General features: G+C 45.5%; 1 protein-coding gene across 1 annotated transcript in view; it reads right to left on the bottom strand.

Moving 5' to 3' along the window:
- The window catches only part of COL4A6 (collagen type IV alpha 6 chain), a 169685-nt gene extending 150760 nt beyond the window's left edge, over nucleotides 1-18925 (bottom strand). The window contains exons 1-3 of the mRNA XM_078875979.1: nucleotides 18575-18925; nucleotides 18275-18406; nucleotides 17968-18016 (exon numbers count right to left, since the gene is read on the bottom strand). Coding sequence (XP_078732105.1) covers nucleotides 17968-18016; nucleotides 18275-18282 — 57 coding nt within the window. The 5' untranslated portion in view covers nucleotides 18283-18406; nucleotides 18575-18925. The remainder of the gene's footprint in view (nucleotides 1-17967; nucleotides 18017-18274; nucleotides 18407-18574) is intronic.
- Nucleotides 18926-19560: the final 635 nt, after the last annotated feature.

Genomic DNA, 19560 nt, shown 5'->3' with positions numbered 1-19560 from the left:
TCGTATTACAAATTTTAAGCGACCTATTGTAAACGTTGTGTTTTTAATTTGACAGTTTTCTTTATTTTGTTGATGAAATCCGATTCAAGAGCTTCTTAGCTCACAGACAATTCTAAATCAACTTTAACACGTAGGCTTACGCGACCAATATCACCTAAAAACCTCGATTATAGATCTAAATAAACTGTTCTGTTCTTTGTGTGGTGTTAAATCTATTTTTTTATGGCTAGCATATTTGTTCTACTCTTGGTGAGTTTCACCATTGTTTTAGAGATTTGAACAATTGTCAGAGAAGAGATCATAATTGTTCAAGCTCTTTCCTCGAGGCAATGGGAGTTCCTTGACAGAATATGGATCAGTCCTGATTTACTTGTACCCATTAAGCTGTACGGTCAATTGTTGTTAAAGTCCCGCTCTGTTGTACCAAATATTTATGTCCCCTTCATGGGAACCTAAATAAGCTTCAAACTCACCGTTGCGGTGATGCCATTACCACACGCCTGCATAAAATAACTAATCTAAACGAACACACATTTATTTTTCTACCAGGTATGAGCCATTGAGCTATATAGCCCTTTTCAGAAGCCACCTGGCCACAAATGATAGCTCAATTAAGTGGATATATCACGTGGAAATGTATAGCAGCCAAATACTCTAAAAGCGTGTTCTGAATCTGGAGGGAAAAACCGGAGGACCCGGAGAAAATTCCACGCGACCATGGGGAGAGACACATTCAAACTCCAAATATACAGACGTCAGGGTGGGAATCCAACCCACGACTTCCTGTAAACTAGGCAAGGTAGTTAACGTCTCGCCACACTGGCACTTCTAGGGAAAAATCAACAGAAGGTGAAGCATTATGTCTGAGGCTTACCTCAGACATAAAGTGTGAACAGGTTTGTAAAAATGTTGATTCTTAAAAGCAGCTGGTGCATGAAACCAGACCAAGTCCCTGGCCGATGCGATAACACACGTTCGAACACCACTTGGGACAGGCAGCGCTATGCACAGGAATATGCGGAAGCGTAGGAAGTCAAAGTTATCATTCTGCTAACAAAGAGAGGCACCAAATCATTTTCCTCCCAACTGTATATAATACAAATTACTGCTATAACGAGCTAAGAATGTCTGTTTGTGTGTAACGCGCGTGACGTCACTCCACATGCCGAACCCCCCCCCCCCGTCATTAATATTCATGAGCGGGTGGATTTTTACACTCACGCAGAAGAAGGTCGAGCGGAAATACATTTTTTTTCGCAAATTCGCTTTAAGTTCCACGTTTCTTTATTGAAAGTTAATCTAATAAATAATTCTACGCAGCAACGAAGTGGTGTCTTTATTTATTTCTTCAGCACTTGAGACAAAAAGTAAAGTCTAATTTACGTTTCTACATTATAGTAAAATAGACATTTCTCGGTGATTTTCCAGATATTGTATCGATTTCCAATTAATTTCAACCCCAGCGACCGAAAGCAGAAGAGAATAAAGTATCAGAGCAGTGAATTTGAACAAATTGAAGGTCAGTTATATACAGTGCTACAGTGAATTGCAGTGAAGTGTTTTATGACTTCGTTTTGTGCCAGATTCACTGCCATTAATACAGTGCTACAGTGAAATGCAGTGAAGTGTTTGATGACATACTTTCGTGCAAAATTCACTGCCATTAAATTTACACAAGATTTTCTCTGCTCAATTTTTTCGTAAATATTACAGCTTCCGTCCTAGGATGGGCAAAAGGCTAGTAATAATATAATACATCAAATTGGTCCCTTTATCTAGGAAACCACACTGATGTATCGTATTTTTTTCAAAAGAGGCCTGCCTTGGGATATTTGACCAATTACATTAACTAGTAGCATCTGGGAATATGTTTCAAGACATGCATAGGAGTGGAATAACACTCATAGCTCCGCAAAGATGGATTCAAGAACCCATTTGCTTGAATGCCATCTCGTAACCACCTCGCATCAACTAAGGGCGGGTTATTAGTCTGCGTTTTATTTATAACGGCAGACTCATAAGATGTTAAACATGTGCCATATATAGTAAGCGAGTGACGACCCGTCGTTTCACCGGTTAAAATAGATTAGTGCGCTCGGAACACGTGCATGGCATCGTGCCGTACGAGAACTGGTAATTCACTAGATTTGAAACTTTCGTGACTGCAAGGATTCATACTCTTAGTTTTTTCGGTGAAGTCACGTAGGTAGATCGTGTCCGCGAGCACAAGTCAGATTTGAAACACGGCAAAATTGAGTCTTCATTTTTTACCTACGTGATTTTACCGAAAAAAACTAAGAGTACGGTAGTTCACTGTTCGCACGAGCACACCGCAACTCCAAAAAAATCCACCCTCCGACCGTTTGCGAGGCAGACAAATACGCGGTGCCCCTTGGCGCTTCGGGAGAGGAAATCCTGCGACTTTCTGCAGATTTTTGGGGGGTGGGTTGGAGGGGCATCTCCCATAAGCCGTGAGAATCCGCGGTTGTTTTTGGCGCGGAGTATTGGGGTGATATTATCGCGCGATGTGCCGCATATCACAGGGTCGGTGATACCCTCCTCCCCCTCCTCACCCACCCCAACATTGCCACGCACGTTTCTACTGCAACATGAAAATGGTACTCCGACGCTACATTTAGACGGAGATTGCAAAACTGTGCAAATTGAACAAAAACAATAATAGACTTTACAGTTAAGTCAAGTCGGAAGAATAATAATTGATTGTTGAATCGAATTGCAAACCTTGAATCTGGACAATTAAACTAATTGCTAGAAAGGTCATCAGTGCACCTCATATAGCTATGTGCAGCCCAGGGCTGACCATACACAGACATTCCGCGTAAAGATAACTTTGAAAAATTCCATAAACTGTTCCATGGTTTGATTTACCGTCACGTGCTTCAAACTTAAAGGAATGTCAATTTTAATGTTTGCTGGTATGCAAGAAACTACATTTGTAAAAAAATAAGGTATGGAAACGTGGGGTTATTTGACCATACTGCTGTACTTCACCATGCTGGTCAGTGCAGATTGGTCAAAAGGGGGTCTTGGGACCACGGTTCAAATATCATTCGACGCTCAACTGCGGCCGTGGGCTGGGAGTCGAACTCGTAACGGCAGGCTCATATGTGCAAATGTGCTAACCACCGTGCCGCCGCTCCTCCACCAATACATACCCATCCTCATTATCAGTGATTCTGACCACCCCCTCTTCTTCAGAGCCACTGGGGACTAGGGGGCCAGGGTTTAGGCGCATTGTCAGTCATGTCTGGGGGTTGACCATACTTCACCACGCTGGTCAGCGCGGGTTGGTGAAGGGAGTACATTTTGTGACTGGTACACGGTGCCCATATTCTATACGGCTACTCAGATCTACAGGGTGGTGGTCCAGATGTCTTGTGACCCCTCCGAATTAATTGACCCCTAAATTGTTTTTTTTTTCCCTTTCATTTCTGTTTGAAATTACTCTTAATTAAAAACACGAAGAATTTTATAGAATTAATTGGGGGGGAGGGGTCACAGGACATCTGGACCAGCCTGTACAAAACCACTGAACCTCTTTGCCCCATGACCACAGTGCCCTGTAGAATAAGCCGATAGACACGCTCTCGAAGAACAACAAATCTAAAGTTTGCACGAATATATCTTTGTTTTCATGACTTGAGTCTCGTTATTACATTTTTTTGCCCACCACAAAAAAGAAGAAGAAGCAGAGCACGTGGACTGAGACCCCTGCAGAGGGGACGAACTAGAGGTGGCTGGGTTAGGGCGGGTAAGGGGATAGAATGGGGGGGGGGGGGCGGTGGGGCCTTGCGAGCAACCCACAAACTACACCCTTGTATGCTGGGCCAACAGCAACTCCACCACTTGCAATGAGAGCGTGCCCTCTGTGCGCTATCGTCTGGACAAGAATGGACCCGTGCGCTTGAAGGTTTTCTATAATTGGTGCAGAATTTTAAATTGGGTCCCCCCCCCACCCCACTGGAAGCAATGATGCTGTTGGGTCACTGGGTGCGGTCGTAACATTTCGAGTTGGCCGATTGACACAAGCTCGGGAGGGCGCGCACGTTCGACCCCTGGCACGCCGGCTGGCTCAGCCCGTCATCGGCAGCGAGACACCACGGCGATAAGGGAGCTCTATCAAAAAAAACAAATGACCATCATTACCATCGCTCCGGGGTTGATAGAACGAGCGATTTCCTACCCAAGTGAGCGTTCAGGCAGTGCTTATCTCCCGATTACAGCCCTGACCCCAAGTGGTGCAGTTTCCACATTCCGATGGCGGAGGAAAATCTATTCACAGAGCTGTCCACTTAACGTCCACCACGCAGCGGTTCACTATTTCATCTACCACCTGGGAGGACGATGTGCTGAGTCAACTCCCAACCAGGATGTGAACTCGCAACCGTTCTCTCTAAATGCCGAGGGCACTCACGTGGGCCGATGAGACGCACAAAGGTAGCCAAGTTGATTTCCTTGCACAACGCCGGCATGGTTCTTGCCATTCAGTTCCAGCGAAGTTGCCCCTCTGCGTGTGGCGAATATGATTATGATTGCACTTCTTCTTGGTTCTTTCGGTAAAGTCACGTAGAAATAATAAAATAATAAAAATAAAACATAATAAAATAGCGAGAATTATTTTATTATGTTTTATTTTTATTATTTTATTATTTCCATTCTACGTGACTTTACCGAAAGAACCAAGAATATGAATCCCTGCAGTCACGAAAGCTTTAAATCGAAATTTATGATTGCACTTATTCGCACGGACGAGAGGCGTGAAACGTGCGGTGGGCGGAGGAGGGGGGTGATACAAATGCAGTCGTGTAACACGATCCGCGCGTAGCGGATAAGAGGAGTGGCCGCTGTGCTTGGCCCGATGAGGCCTCACGACGCGTTGTTTAACCCGCAGCATGTAACACATATTTCCCCGGCTTTGTTGATGTTTTCCTGACAGCAGGCGGTAGCGACTAGACTTTTGTTTGGTTCAAACGGTCGTCGTATCTCAACGCGGGTTTCTCGCCAGGAAAAAAAAAGTCGTGTGGCATTTTCCCCAATGGATAATTGTCTTAATTTTTGTTTTCAAGTTTTGCAGGCTGGAACCATTGGTCTGCTTCACAAAGATCGTGTGTAATAGGCGAGCTTTGCTTTGTAATCTCAAACCGCGATGATGTCGGTGGCGCCAACGCGGGCCCAGCGGTTGCGCTGTTCGCCCGCTCGTTGCAGAGGCTTGGCGGTTTGACTCCGGCAGGCTGCCCTGGTAATTACTGCGGGTGCATTGACCGTAAGATGCACGCCGTCTGCGTCACAGCGGACGTCAAAGATCCCGCGGACCATCACTTGAAGAAGCGTAGCAGCTGCCGCCAAACATCCCAAGGCTGCAAAATGGCCTGAAAATTTTACTCACCTTGGGTAAATAGGTCCAGTATTAAAATAACAATAATGGGCAAACTAACAGATGTCCTTTCTTTGTGTTCTATGTTTAAGAACGCTCATTATTTCCCTTTCCTTCCTCTTTCCTACGTTCTTCTACCCTTCCTTCTCTTCTCATTTCCTTCCGGCCGCTTCTCTGCCATTTCGTATTTATAACTGGGGGCTTCTATTTTTAGACGTTTTTACGTCAGTTCGTTTGGACGCTGTGTACCCCGGTTCTGCATGATCCTGTACCGGTTGTTGCTGAAAATAAAAAGTTAATAAAAATATTAAAGGCTAATAATTCCATTGTATGCCTGCATTGGTTTGGAATTCAATATAGTAATACACTGATTTACTATATTGAATTCGTCATCCACTTTATCAACACCGCTTACCCAATTTGCGTCACCTCGAACTCCACGCTCACGTCGCGGACAACAAAGTCCGTCCTTTCTTTCTCGTTATCCGTCGTCTCTCAGACTTCGCCTCCACCGTACCTTGTACACAAACTGCTTTGCGTTGCGCGTAAAAAAATGTACTGCACTGTAGCGTGCAATATAATATTTACGAACCGTATTTTGGGTGATTTTTTTTTTTACGTTATTGTACCCAGTATAATTTGCCTTACAGTTTACTGCTGTAGACTAGTGTTGAATACAGTATTTTTAGTAACTTAATGTAACGTTGTGGGTACGTCTGGGATGAAGATGCGCATGAACGCAGCATCACCGCACCCTCCGTTGTCTTTGTTTATCTCTCGTGGAAACATTTCGTTGATTTGCGCCGTTTCGATATTCGTCGTCACATCTTTCAGGAACGCATCCACGACGTAAACCGGGGTATTGCTGTGCATGCTTTTGAAATTAAATGCTTTTGAAAGTGACTACGATTCCCATGGGCAGCGCACATAACCGTGCAGAGCACAATTATTCTTGTTATAATAATAAACACCATTTGTAACGTGTACGCATTTCACTCAACTGATAAATCGTTGTTCGCTCACAAACTCAGAAAAATCATGAGAGGCTCCTAGCCACCATGAAACGAATAAATCTGGAATTATCTGGAAAAACCAATACATCAGGCAAGCAATCCAAAGCCATCCTACAAGGGACCATTGAGATGACTACAACAGGAGGAGGGTACCCAAGCAAGAATTGAACTCTAAGCGTCAAATCTGTAAATGCTTTGCCAAATCCATCAAAGTAATAATAGTACAGGCCGAAAAACCACGAGTTTCGAGCAGGACACGAAACTGGTCCAAAGTGATCAATCGCGCCATCATTGCTGGCGCTGAGAAGTCGGTCACATTTCCTCACATTAATGTCGATTGTGACCGAAGACCAGAGGGCCACGATGCATACTCTTTGGTTCTTTCGGTAAAGTCACGTAGGAAAAAAACGAAATAATCACGATGTTTATTGAATTTTCTACCCACGTGACTTTACCGAAAGAACCAAAGAGTATGGATCCTTGCAGTCACGAAAACTTCAAATCTGGCCACGATGCACTTCTTCGTGTCGAGCGAAGCTCAGAAGGCTGCAGAGTGGCCAGGCCTACCACCGCAAGCGGCTGATCCGTGAGGTTAAAGTGGCCTTCGTAAAGCCGCGCAAGTGGACGGCAATTACCTGACTTTGGTTTTATAGGCCAGAGCGCAGCACTGGGCTGATGCTGGAACTCCTCTAATTGTGGGATGTATTACTTTGTTTCATTGCCGTTTTTTTATCTTTAAGAGAACCTTGCGTTGTTTACTTCTGGTTTATCGTTCTTCACAAACGCACATTTTGGGGCCATGTGTGAGGCACACATGCCATACTGCCTGGACGCTATCGGATAAACATCTTTAAGTGTTCTGCTGAGTGGTTCTCTGCGTGGTGGTTACAGTTACACTTTTTTTAATTGATTACTTTATTGCTTTCCACTGAATTGGGCCCTCAAGATAGGAATGTTGACTGAAGGCAGCAGTGAGGACGCTGAGTGTGGTCTTGCATGATAAAGTAAACTGCCCACTTCGATTGAAAAGCAATGCCCTGCTAACGCATCTTCACCTATCTTGCTGCCTATCTTTACGAGTGTCAGTAAAGACGACTGGCAGTGCTCGGCCTCTGAAATTTCCCCCCATAGCTAATATCCTTTCGAGGCTCTTATCTGCAGCGTGAGCCATTGTTGGTCGCAGATGAACTTCCAGATACCCCCCCACCCCCGCCCTGTTCCTGTCGTTTGAGATTTGACCCTTGCTTTATCACAGCCGGTTCTGCAAATGCAGCCCCGTGGCATTCGCTTGTTCTCGATTAGTTATCTTCTTTACAGCCTCATTATCGACAATTCATTGCCCTCTCGTGTAATTTTTCATGAAATAGAGTCACAAAAGCGATTTGGATTTTTAAAAATGGTGCTTAAACCAAAGAGCCTTATTGGGAGTTGTTTGAGCATAATTCACCGCGCCGGTCAGAGTGGGTTGGTGAAGGCGTGCCCCGGGCCGTTAGGGGATATCGCTCGCCACGTTACGCACAGCGCACAATAAATGAGTGTTGTCATTGTTATTTGAAGTAGCTGGCCTTGGGCAGCACATGTCACTCGAAGGGATGGTAAGATTGTGGTCAAGACAAAGAGACGGAGTGGCAGCCAAAGAATGGAATGCGTCCTAGAGAACGTCCATCGAAGAGATGGAGTAATTGGGCGCTCGACGGATTGCTACATCGTGGCGTAGTGAGAAATTGCGGGGGGCTTGAGGAGTCCTTTCAACCAGCAGTGGATTAGTCAGCACTCATCCCAACTGAGTGCAGTATTGCACACGAATGGCTATGTACGGTGTGAAAGAAGTTCAACATTCATACGTGCACACTAATTGGTTGGCGAGAGCATGATTTGTAATTTGGTGTTTTTACTGCATTCCCTTCTAAAACAGAAGTGTAAATGTTTAGTCAAAAACTATGTTGCTATGGATTTCCCAGGTGGAAAATGCACGGCACAAATCTTAAAGCCTCTAGTTCACTATCTAAATGACAGATCAGGATATTACCAATAGACAAACTGGTTTAACAACCGCTGAGAAAACACCTGGTTCAAGGAACCATTCGTAAATATCCTCTCAGCGGGGCAGCTAACATAGGAGGACATCCTAGCTTACGATACACGTTTAAAGTAACATTCTGCTGAAAAAAAAGCGACGCTTGAAAATTATTCTTCCGAAGAAAAAAAATGAAACTATGAAGTTGAAGGGCTGCCACATTGCTATCTCCACCTATAAATCAGGGCCACGGCTCCCCGCAGGCATCTCCTGAGCATTGCACGGCCAGGCCACACTCGCAATCTGACAGCTGTACCGCTGCCGCACATACCTCTGAAGACAAGACAGCCACACATATATATATTTTGTATTTTTACCCGCGGGGAGATGCTCCTGCCGTTCAGTTAGGGATCATATTCACCGTATTCTACAGATTACAAGACACTCCGGAAAGTAATACGCACCCCCACCCCAACCATGTGCCCCGTGTCAATAGAGTTTTACAAATCTGGTCAGACACACCACACTCCACTTCTGGATTATAAGACCTGCCCAAAAGTTTTGCCTTAAAAGGGAGAAAAAGGTGCTACTTATAATCTGGAGAATGCGGTTGTACAGTGTGGTCCAGATGACTTGTGACCCCTACATTTAATTCTCTAAAACTGTCTAGGTTTTTAAAAGTAAGCTTTCTTTAAAACAGAAATGAATGCGCAAAGGAAAAACATGTTAGGCGTCAATTAATTGTGGGGTCACAAGACATTTGGACCACACTTGCACATTGAAACCCCAGCTCGCTGGACGACGATAGAGGTGGGTGCAGCCATGGTCTGGCTGGATAAATGGTCTGGGTAACTGCAAAAGAAAATAAATGTCAATGTAATAAATCATGACACCATTGGGAGTATTATAAACACGTAATATTTTATATGAATTTTAATACGTTTGCTTCTACCCCAAAACTCTATGAAATGAAACAAAAATTCTTACCAAGAACAGCAACGATTATCTGTTCCGTGTTGAGTGTGTTGTATATTGTGCTGTGCTGTGCGTATGTCTTCGCTGTCGAAGTGCGTTAATGTCGTCGGAAAAGTAAAAAAAAACGAAATGAGAAACAGAACGCAAGAGAGGCGATAAACGTCGTCTCCAAAAGAATAACATTAAATCAATTCAAAACTGTCACAAGTGTACTTAAAAAATAATTCCTCCTTCATAATAGGGAAGGAATTCTTAAGCAGCACTAAACCATGTTTCACATGCTCGAGATTGAATACGAATGTCAAGGGTTTCAATTGTCAAATGAAATAAACTTCTCAAAGTGCCGTCGAGTAGCTGGATAAACCGTTCCTAACTGTCCTGCGTGGATGCCTTGTTACCAAATCGATTTTAAGATCATCACATTAGAAGGAGACCCGCTGGCTCAAAGGCACCAGGATAATTATACGTCTTTAAACAAAGCTGCCACGGGTTAAACGTTGCTGTTATTTAAATCAGCGCCCAACCACGCAGAAACCACAAGTAAACAATAATTACACAGCTGTAGCTGTCAATAAACTTTATAAACTTTACATTTGTGTTAAAGCAATTGGCAAGAATTAATCCAAATCCAAATGGAATATTTTTTGTTCACATCTGCCATGCCGAATTATTAAGGCTATTCCTGCCATAATGCAAACAAACAAAGTTCCGAGCGTGCGAGGGCTAATGAGGCAGAACATAGGCTGGAGCTTTCAAAGCGATAGGGGCAACACACTAGCAGGAATTTAAGGTGCTACCGTGTATTGTTCTTTAAAAAAAACAACTCAACATATTCGTCAATAACCCTGCCCACTAAAAGAAATGCAACTTAAATCGGCAACGTTTTTTGGCAATGGCTCTTTTTCATAGCACGTGGGTAAGGGACACTCTAAGAAAGGCCATTGCTCAATATGGCATGTTTTATTGGAAAATAAAATACAATAGTTCTATGAAGAAGGGGGACATTGACCAAACATTGCCTACAATATATATTTTTGTTCCTTGCAAGGCGGTGTTGTTGACAAAAATGCGTAAAGTTTTTATTATATGTACCCAAGCGCCATTGTGCCACCCAAAAAAATATTGTTAGTCGAGGTCTCACAGCAGCCACATGGAGGCGACGACTTGAGACCCCAGCTAAACAAATATTGTGAAAGCTAGGGACCCCTATTGTGGTTTCAGTGGCATGTTATAAGGAATGGACACAAACCAAATTAAACCATCTGTGTCAACCCCCCCCACCCACCCCCCACAATCCCGCACCACTCCTAAGTCACTTAGTCTGGTACGTGAAGAAGGGGGCACACTTAAAGATTTTGGACAGGGTGGGGGGGTGAGATGGGTTCAGGGACAAGTTAAACGTATATTTTTGGACCCTAATACGTACATGTCACATGTGACGCACAGTTTCAGAGTAGGCTGCAAAGTTTACAATGGCACGTGGGAATAAAATAACATTCACGACGTAACATGAAAAAAGCCCACTTCGACCGAATGGCAAAAAGGGTTGAGACTTGATTTGAAGCTTTCGTGACTGCAGGAATCCAAACTCTTTGATTCTCTCGGTAAAGTCACGTGGGTATAAAATAAATCACGACGTTTCGGGCGCAACACAAGCGTCCATCATCAGGTGGGAAAGCATAGTCTGCTGCTGAGGCATTTTATACCTACGTGACTTTACCGAAAGAACCAAAGAGTAACGATGACTTGTGCAAACTCCTCCTGCCCATGCATTGACATGAGAATTAAATTATTGTGTCCATCCCACTGCTGAATGAGGGCCTCACCACATGGTGTGGGTCTTCAGGGGGGCTGGGGGGGGATGGTTATTTGAGAATACTTCACCACGCTGGTGAGTGTGGGTTGTTGAATGTGTGGGAGAGAAAGGTACATTGTACATCCAAGCACTATCCGGGCTCTAACTAGCTTAGCTTGCGAGATACAGTGAGAGCCGGCACATTTTGGGCGATTTGGTCATACGTATGAAATTATCATTGACGCTAAAAGTTCCAAAATTATTTGACAATATGTTGCTTCATCAAAACAGGAAATAAAATCTATATGTCAACATTAATGCGGTACTGTTTTGTCTTTTCCCCAAATGTTATGCCTATTGTGTTGTCGGTTGTCATATCAGAAGATGCACGTATGCATGTTTAACATCTTTCGCATCGTACATAGCCAATCGTGCTAATCGGAGATGAAGAAACCATTCAGAACTCTTGCAGCACGGCAGCGAAACACCCTGTTAGAGAACGGCACACGGAAGTGGAAACCACAGAGCATCTTTTGAGATTTAGTGACCTCTGATCCACACAATAGGGGGCAGCACTTTCCCACCTTTCCTGCTACGAAAGTTGATATTCTGTGGTCGAGATGAAATATATCCAAATTAAGTGCAGAACCAAATCTGCTGTGAGGTACGTGTCTGTGTGTGTGTACTGAGCAACCATCAATGACCAGACTGAAACCATCAACTCACTGCACTTGAGAAAGCCGGTTTCATCATCGGCGACTGAGTGGATTTGAACCCAGGACCTTGGTGGTGCTAGCTCCGCGCTCCGACCTCTGAACTCCTCGGCCACCTCCGGGATTTTATGAGAATTTAAAATTAGACCACTTTAGCGGTTCTGCAAACATTTCCATTAGGCCATGGCAGGCCGTGGGGCATGCCAGGAGACTGACTGAACTTTTGCTATTAAAAAGCATGCTTCCAAACATAGTCACTCAACTGGCTGGTAGCCAGCCAGATGGTCCAGACCAGCTATACAGGGAAACTACAAAGATGACCTCACAGCCTAAACAACATTAGCCAAAACAATTCGACAGTGTTTAGAGAATGGAAGCAGATATCACAGAACTCCTTCTGAAACGCCTCCACGTGACAGCTGGTTCACTCGAGTGGGAGGCTGCACTTTCCCATCCGCCCTACTGTCGAGCAACGTTCTGTTAAGACTAAATGCCAGCTATATAGAAATCCCGCAAACATTACCCCACCACCTATACAACATGGCCTCAAACTTGTAAAGAATGTTCATAGCCTCTTATATAAGGGTTGTTAGATTGCAGATTCCAACGAATCAAAAACAACCTTTAAAACATTTTTCCTGCCACCTAAACAACACCGACAAGCTCCCCCATTGTTGGCAAAACTAGTGACACGAAAGTCCGTGCTGAGCATTGATGCCTGCCCAACATTCCAGGGTGCCAGCGTTATGTGCCAATCGCAAAGCCACCTGGAATAAGCTGAAAGGCCTGCCCGCTGACTTACAGTACCGACTGTCTGCCACGGTTTCGGAAGCCCTAATTGGTTAACTTCAGTGGTGCACTGAACAGGGTGGACTGACATTTTTTCATTTCAATAACGGGGGGGGGGCGGGCGGGCGGGAGGAGAGGATGACTGGGAGGTGGGAATGGGCAGTGCGTCTGTCTCAAATTATTCGCCGAACTGTCTCGTTCCTCCGAAATGTTGCAGTGGGTAACAAGCACAATGGCGTGCATGGGTAGAACCCGTGCAACTATTCACCCTTGGCACTCCACCACGGGGAAGAGCAGTAGAGTCAATTATGTAATGAATGGAAACGGATAGACGAATGCGAAAGAGAAGGGAAGCCGGGACAGAGGATGGCACGGCTCAAGATGAACAACGGGGGAAATAGAAGGAGCGTAGGTTAGGCAGAAGGAAGGAGAGGTGGAGGGAGGGGAGAAGAAATGGCCAGGTCAAGATGCCGGGGATGAGAAGGTGAAGATGAGATGGTGGTGACAATGAGAGGGGAGGGAAGAGGGAGGAGAATTAAGAAGGGGTGAGCTGCGGTGAGCTGCAACGGAGCAGTATCTGTTTTCATACTCTTAGTTCTTTCGGTAAAGTCACGTAGGTTAAAAAATGAAATTGAAATTAATAAAAATAAAATAATAAACCCACGACGTTTCGGAGGCAACACAAGTTTACGTCATCAGGTGGGACCGTCACAGCCAGATTTGCTGCATCAAGAGGCCGCTATCGTATTTCGTTTAATTTTAATTTCATTTTTTTACCTACGTAACTTTACCGAAAGAACTAAGAGTATGAATCATTTCAGTCACGAAAGCTTCACATCTAGAAGTATCTGTTTTCTCAGGGGATAAGGAGAAAGGAGGGATTCAGAGTAGGGATTGTGCAGACACAAGTCACGTGATTTATGGGAGGCTTGAGAGCTGATTTCGATGGATGGCTGGTTGGCCACCCACTTCATTATTGGCCCTGGGCCTCATAACCCAATCTGTCAAAAATGTTTCGCGCGAGTGTTCCAAATTATTCTCTTTCATACAAAAATGATAACTGCGGCGATTGTGTCCCTCCGTAAAGTAATTCCATTCCCCAGCTTTGAACAAAAGTGCATTCAAAGCACCTCTTTTTACACATTTGTTAACACGTGTCCGTCACAAGAGTGGCAGATGCACAGCTCCGCACTATATTTGGTCATGGGACTACCGCTCTTGCAGTAAAGCATGCACGGTGTGTTGAATCTGACAGAAAAATCTGTATAACCCAAAATGATCCAAAAATAATCATATTTTTTTTGTATCGTTCTTTGCCACCACTGGTTATTGCAATAACTTTACGCGCGTCGAGCATTGTGACGGCATTCGTGGCCGCGCTCGTGTCAAACTCTGTCACGCACAGTGTTCACACCTAGGGCGAGTGGTTTGGAGGCTGAGACGGCAGCTGTCGCCAGTAATCCACTCCGCAAAGTCCGTCCTAGTGCGGTGGCAGTGGCTCGAGCAGAGAGGTTGAAACAACAACAAAATAATCATGTTGACCGCAACGCAGAGTGCCAAACGAAATACGATAACGGCCATCGTATTGACTGCGAAGACGTGCGTTTGAGTGTCAAGAAACATTTCAGTGGGCTTGGGTCTAGAAGGGACAATGGGAAGGGGTCAAGGCGAACAACAGAGTGCCAGCTAAGGGAGTAAATGGGGCGCTGCGGTGGCGAGATATGAATGACTTCGCCTGGAGTTTGCATGTTCTGGCCATGGTCGCATGGGGCTTAATGGTCTCTAGTACACCAGTGAGTCTAGAAAAAAGCCATCTTATTAAGTCATTCTTTCTCTTGATCTGTAGATAACCACAGACGCTAAAACCAGAGAATAAAATATCAGTTTTAAAGCAATGTGCAGCTCCCTCGAGTATGTATGTAGAACTGCTGTCACGCCGTACGTAACCAACCATGCTAATCAAAGTTGCGGGGGAAGGACAACAAACTAAACATAAAAAGTAGTTCTAAAGAAATGAGTTTTCAATCTAGATTTAAAAGTGGGTGGCTTCAGTGGATTCCTAATATCGAAAGGAAGAACGTTCCAGACGGCACTGAGCTCTACGCCAGTTCCGAATTTCTATTTCTTCATCCGGTGACTTGATGCCAAAAGCACAAATGTGTATAAAATTGAGAGATATGAAAAAAAATAGCTCAAAAATCTGGGATTGCCTCATAAACATGCAGTAGCTCTTAGAAACACGAATGCCAAAGGGAGTGGCATGGCCCTTGCGACCAAAAAAAAATCTGTATCTAATTTTTACGGACAAGACAACCCAGTCTGCTACTAACCCATAACAGATGACTACAGCTGGGGTTTCTGTATGATGTGTTTTATCTGCTGGGAATTATACACGCTTCGGCTTACAAACAAGAAAAGTGTTTTTAATTTAAATTGATTGTGTTATTTAGCACTGAGCAAACATGCACCTACTGACCTAAATGTTGCAAAAAACTGAAGAAAAATGCAATATCATAGCACGCACGACATTCTGCAGATTCTATTGGTCACTTGCATTGCTGTACAAGTATTACCGTGTGATTTTAATATCATTTAATACCATTAAAATCAAATTTAAAATTGGCAATTAAAAACACATAGGTCAAAGGGCGTAGCAGTAGTCGCGAAGGTGGTTTATGCGCTGTGCTTTGATTCCAGTAACAGGCGTTCAATTTCTGGCCACCGCTAACCTCAGTAGTGAGTAATAACCAAAACCAGTCCTGGGCCACCACCTTTTACCCCCTCCTCCACTCACCAGTGTGGTGAAGTATGGTCAAACAAATGCGATGGCCAAAGGAATGGAAGGCCTTCATCCAATTGTGGATTTACAAAGTACTGTAATTTCCAAAATATGTTTTATATGTATGATGAAATGAACAAAAACGAATTCTCTCATGATTTTCATGTGCCTCCAATTCTACATTCTGACGCTACTTTGTTTTAACTTGCTCTACAGAGCACATTCCAAACACGTCATAACTTAAATGCATTCCAAACATTTACGATTGATCGATCCAACACAAAACAATAATTATTTGCAATAATACTGGGAGTTAATGCCCAACCCGATAAGATGATGATTTACCCGAGGGGTTAAATTATGTAACACTTAGCTCGCTAAACTGGGTGAGTGCAAATGTGTTTCAGTGCCCTTGGGGCGATTGCTTGGTAATTATTTTTCATCTTCAAGGAGGCCCTCCCAGTTCCTCGTGATGGGTGCGATGCAGATATCTTACACATGTTGGACTTTTTTTCCCACAGTACGTGGCCAACCGTGCTAATTAGAGGTGCGGGGGAAAGAGAACAAGCTAAACACAAAAAGCATTAAAAAGAAATGAGTTTCCAATCTATATTTAAAAGTGCACAGCTCCAGTGGCTTCCGAATATCGGAAGAGCGTTCCAGACGGCCGCAGAAGCGCATCTGAAAGCGCGCGATGATGCGGTGACCGCCATCTGTGTTCGATGGTTAGCCAGAAGACCACCGCTGCGAGGATGACCGTGGGTAAAGCTCACGTGGATTGCAGCTGATACCGAGTGCGGAAACTTTGGGACGCAACGCCTCTGGGCAGTGGGCAGTGGGGCTGAGCTGGCCGGACACCTTGACACGTTTTCACATCAATCACGGGGAACCGTGGATGTGCGTCGTCCCTGCCTCAGGGCTAGAGCTGGACGCTTTTAAAACTTAGGGCACCACCCAGCCAGCCACAAGCCGTGCTGCCCGTGAGGTCTAAAGGATCGCGGGGGGCAAATACCGCTCCCCAAAATACCACGCCCAGGTGTTTAGGGTGGCCTCCAGTTGAACACCATCGGAGCCCTGGCAGTCTCCGATGAGATGTTAATTGCAGCTCATCGCTTTTCTTTTTGCGGAGCATTTATTACAAGAATAATGATAATCGACAGCCCTTTAACAAATGTTCCAACATGGGGTGTTCAGTTTAACACGTAGATTGTAAATGTTGTGGATTCACTCTTCAGCACGCCCGTGGGCTGAATTAGTAACTATTTGGCGTTTTGTTTACGTGAAAAATGCCTTACTGATTGGCCATGTCGGGTGGTGGAGGTGTTCGTTAAAAGGCACCACAGTTTACGATTTGAAGACTTTAAAGGAAGTAAAGTAATCGCGAAAATAAAAATCCTGAAACAAAGTTTAAAACGCACAACGGCATACCAATAACGTTCACTTTGAAATCCGTTCCCAGTTGTAGGTTCAAATGGGCCCATATTACAAAACTACATTTCACTTGGGATGTCATTGCATTCCAATTGTTCACGCCTGTTTATTAATTCATGAAGGGCGTCTCCTATCCCGCCCACTCGGGGCGTGTCTCGCCTAGCTATTACCATATATGAATATTCATCGCGTGGGAGGGACGCCCGATTTTTTTTACGTTTGGATACTCCCACATGACTTGAGACTTAGACAAGATCTCAGTTCGGTTTTGTGGACACTTACGCACGTCTCAAAACAGCAACAAAAGTTGCAATTTTTTTTATTCCCCCGCCCCCCACTCACCCATTGATTAAATACGCCAAACATTCATGTTGCAGTATTGTTCGTAATAGTACGCACAATACCCACGAAATCACACCATTCACTTGCTTGCTAAGTGCATGGTGACTGACTACGGTACAGTATATGATTCACACTCATCTCATCGTCACACACACTACACAACCCGTGCAAACGTCTCATCATGAAGCTGAATTATTTACAACCGTGCATTTCGTGGATTAATATGTTCGTAGTCCACAGCTACGAACATAGCATTGCATTGGTCTGATGTCACTTGTAATACGTTCATACATACCGTACATAACGTAGGTCGATGTGGGTGCATGTGATTGTAACTGTCTCTTAACTGCCAGGAAAACGCTACGACATAGCACGGGCGACGATTGCTGATGATAACATGACCAATGACACGGATGACATTCACACAGACACATCGCAACTGTCATCTACATGAGTGATGCTAAAGGAGCAGTCGTTGGCGCACCGCACTACGCAGCCCGGATGACCGAGTTCAATTCCAGCCCACGGCGAAACAATCGGTGGCCCCCCACTCTTCGCCAACGCGGCGTTGACCAGCGCGGGGAAGTATGGCCAAACAGCCCCCCCCGTGATCGACGCGACCTTCGTCCAGCAGTGGAATGACACCAGTCTGCATATCACGATAACTTTTTGTTGTTGCACGGATAACGGAGGTTGTTGCAAGTGCTTATATACTCACCGCATTGGCAGTGCTCGCGCAGAGTGCTAACGCGAACAGCACGGCCACCCTGTACGCCGGCAGACAGTGGGGGGGGGGGGCAGTTTAAAATAAATACATCACAAACACAGCAAGTATTACCGTCAACTCGCACAGGACAACGGGCATACACTCATCGTGCCGTCTGTGATAACGTCGTTTCTCTCGGCGACTGATGCCGAACGCGGACAGGCGAAATGTGTTATGAATACATTGAAGAAGATTCACCGATGAATGTGACACACACACACACCAACATACACACCCCCACACCCACCCCGCAACTCACCACCGCATCTTTGCGAGCCTCTGCCGACTGCAAGGAGATGCCTATGACTCGCTGCTCGCCTCTCCTCTCCGATCCCCGTCGACGCTTCTCCAGTCTGCCGCTGCTGTTGAGCGACTGACGTTGTTCGGCCCCCTTCCAAGGGAACAACACGCAGCAGCAGCAACTTTCGTGAAAACAAGCGGAGCCGACGGCTATCGATAAGTTCACGAGTAAAAGTTGTGCGGCGAGCGAGCGAGAGAGGAGAGAGAGGAGAGATCGCACCGCGCGCGACGCACGGAGAGAAGGGAGATAGACGCTCACCGATTTCACCTCTCCACCCAACAACCACCAACAAAACCCCCCCTCCTCCTCTGTGTATCACGAAACGACTCCAGCAACACGTTCACAAGAGGTTCGCCCGAACCCCCCCCCTCGCCAGCCGTATACGCCGATTGCAGAACGGCGAAACGTGCGCGCGCGCGCGTGTGTGCTGGTCGAGGAGTTATGGAAGGGAGCCGAAGCGAACAGCAAAGTTCGCAAGAGGAAAGGAGCGGTGGGGTGGTGGTGGGGTGGTGGTGGTGGGGGGGAGAGTAAGAGACAAGCACAGCTCCCTCCCTCCCACGCTCGCAAACCCGCAGCACGGGAGGAGGAGGAGGTGGGTGGAGGGGGGGTGGACACGTCACTGGTAGAGAGAGGACAGCCAACCCGCAGCGGCACACTCAGTACGCACGTTCCACAGAGAACACACAGAGACAGAGAGAGCCGGGGAGATGATGGCTTCTAGATTTGAAGCTTTCGTGACAGCAAGGATTCATACTCTTAGTTCTTTCGGTAAAGTCACGTAGGTAAAAAAATGAAATAAAAATTAATAAAAATATGACGCAGCAAATCTGGCTGTGACGGTCCCACCCGATGACGGAGCCTTGTGTTGCCTCTGAAACGTCGTGATTTTTATTGTTTTATTTTTTATTAATTTTAATTTAATTTTTTACCTACGTGACTTTACCGAAAGAACTAAGAGTATAGATGATGGCTTGTGCACGCCGTTGTTCGTCGTGAGCCCCGCGGTTGAATACGCTGCTGGACGAAGGCTTCAGATGACGGATCAGCCCCTAGCGCCCAAGCCCCGCTCATCGAGCTTTGGATGCGTCGCGGTCGCCCGTCTGAGCGCGTTTCCCGTCCTTGAGCTGTCGTTCCGTTGCGATGATCGACCAAAACGCAGAGGCAGCGGGCATAGCACGGCTACACGTGTGTGGCACGCGTGTGATGAGTGCGTTTGTTATTTAGGCATTTGGGGGGGGGGGGAG

The sequence above is a fragment of the Lampetra fluviatilis genome, chromosome 43 (genome assembly GCF_964198595.1).
Source record: "Lampetra fluviatilis chromosome 43, kcLamFluv1.1, whole genome shotgun sequence".
Taxonomy (NCBI): Eukaryota; Metazoa; Chordata; class Hyperoartia; order Petromyzontiformes; family Petromyzontidae; genus Lampetra; species Lampetra fluviatilis.
This window is presented reverse-complemented; position numbering and strand designations above follow the sequence as displayed.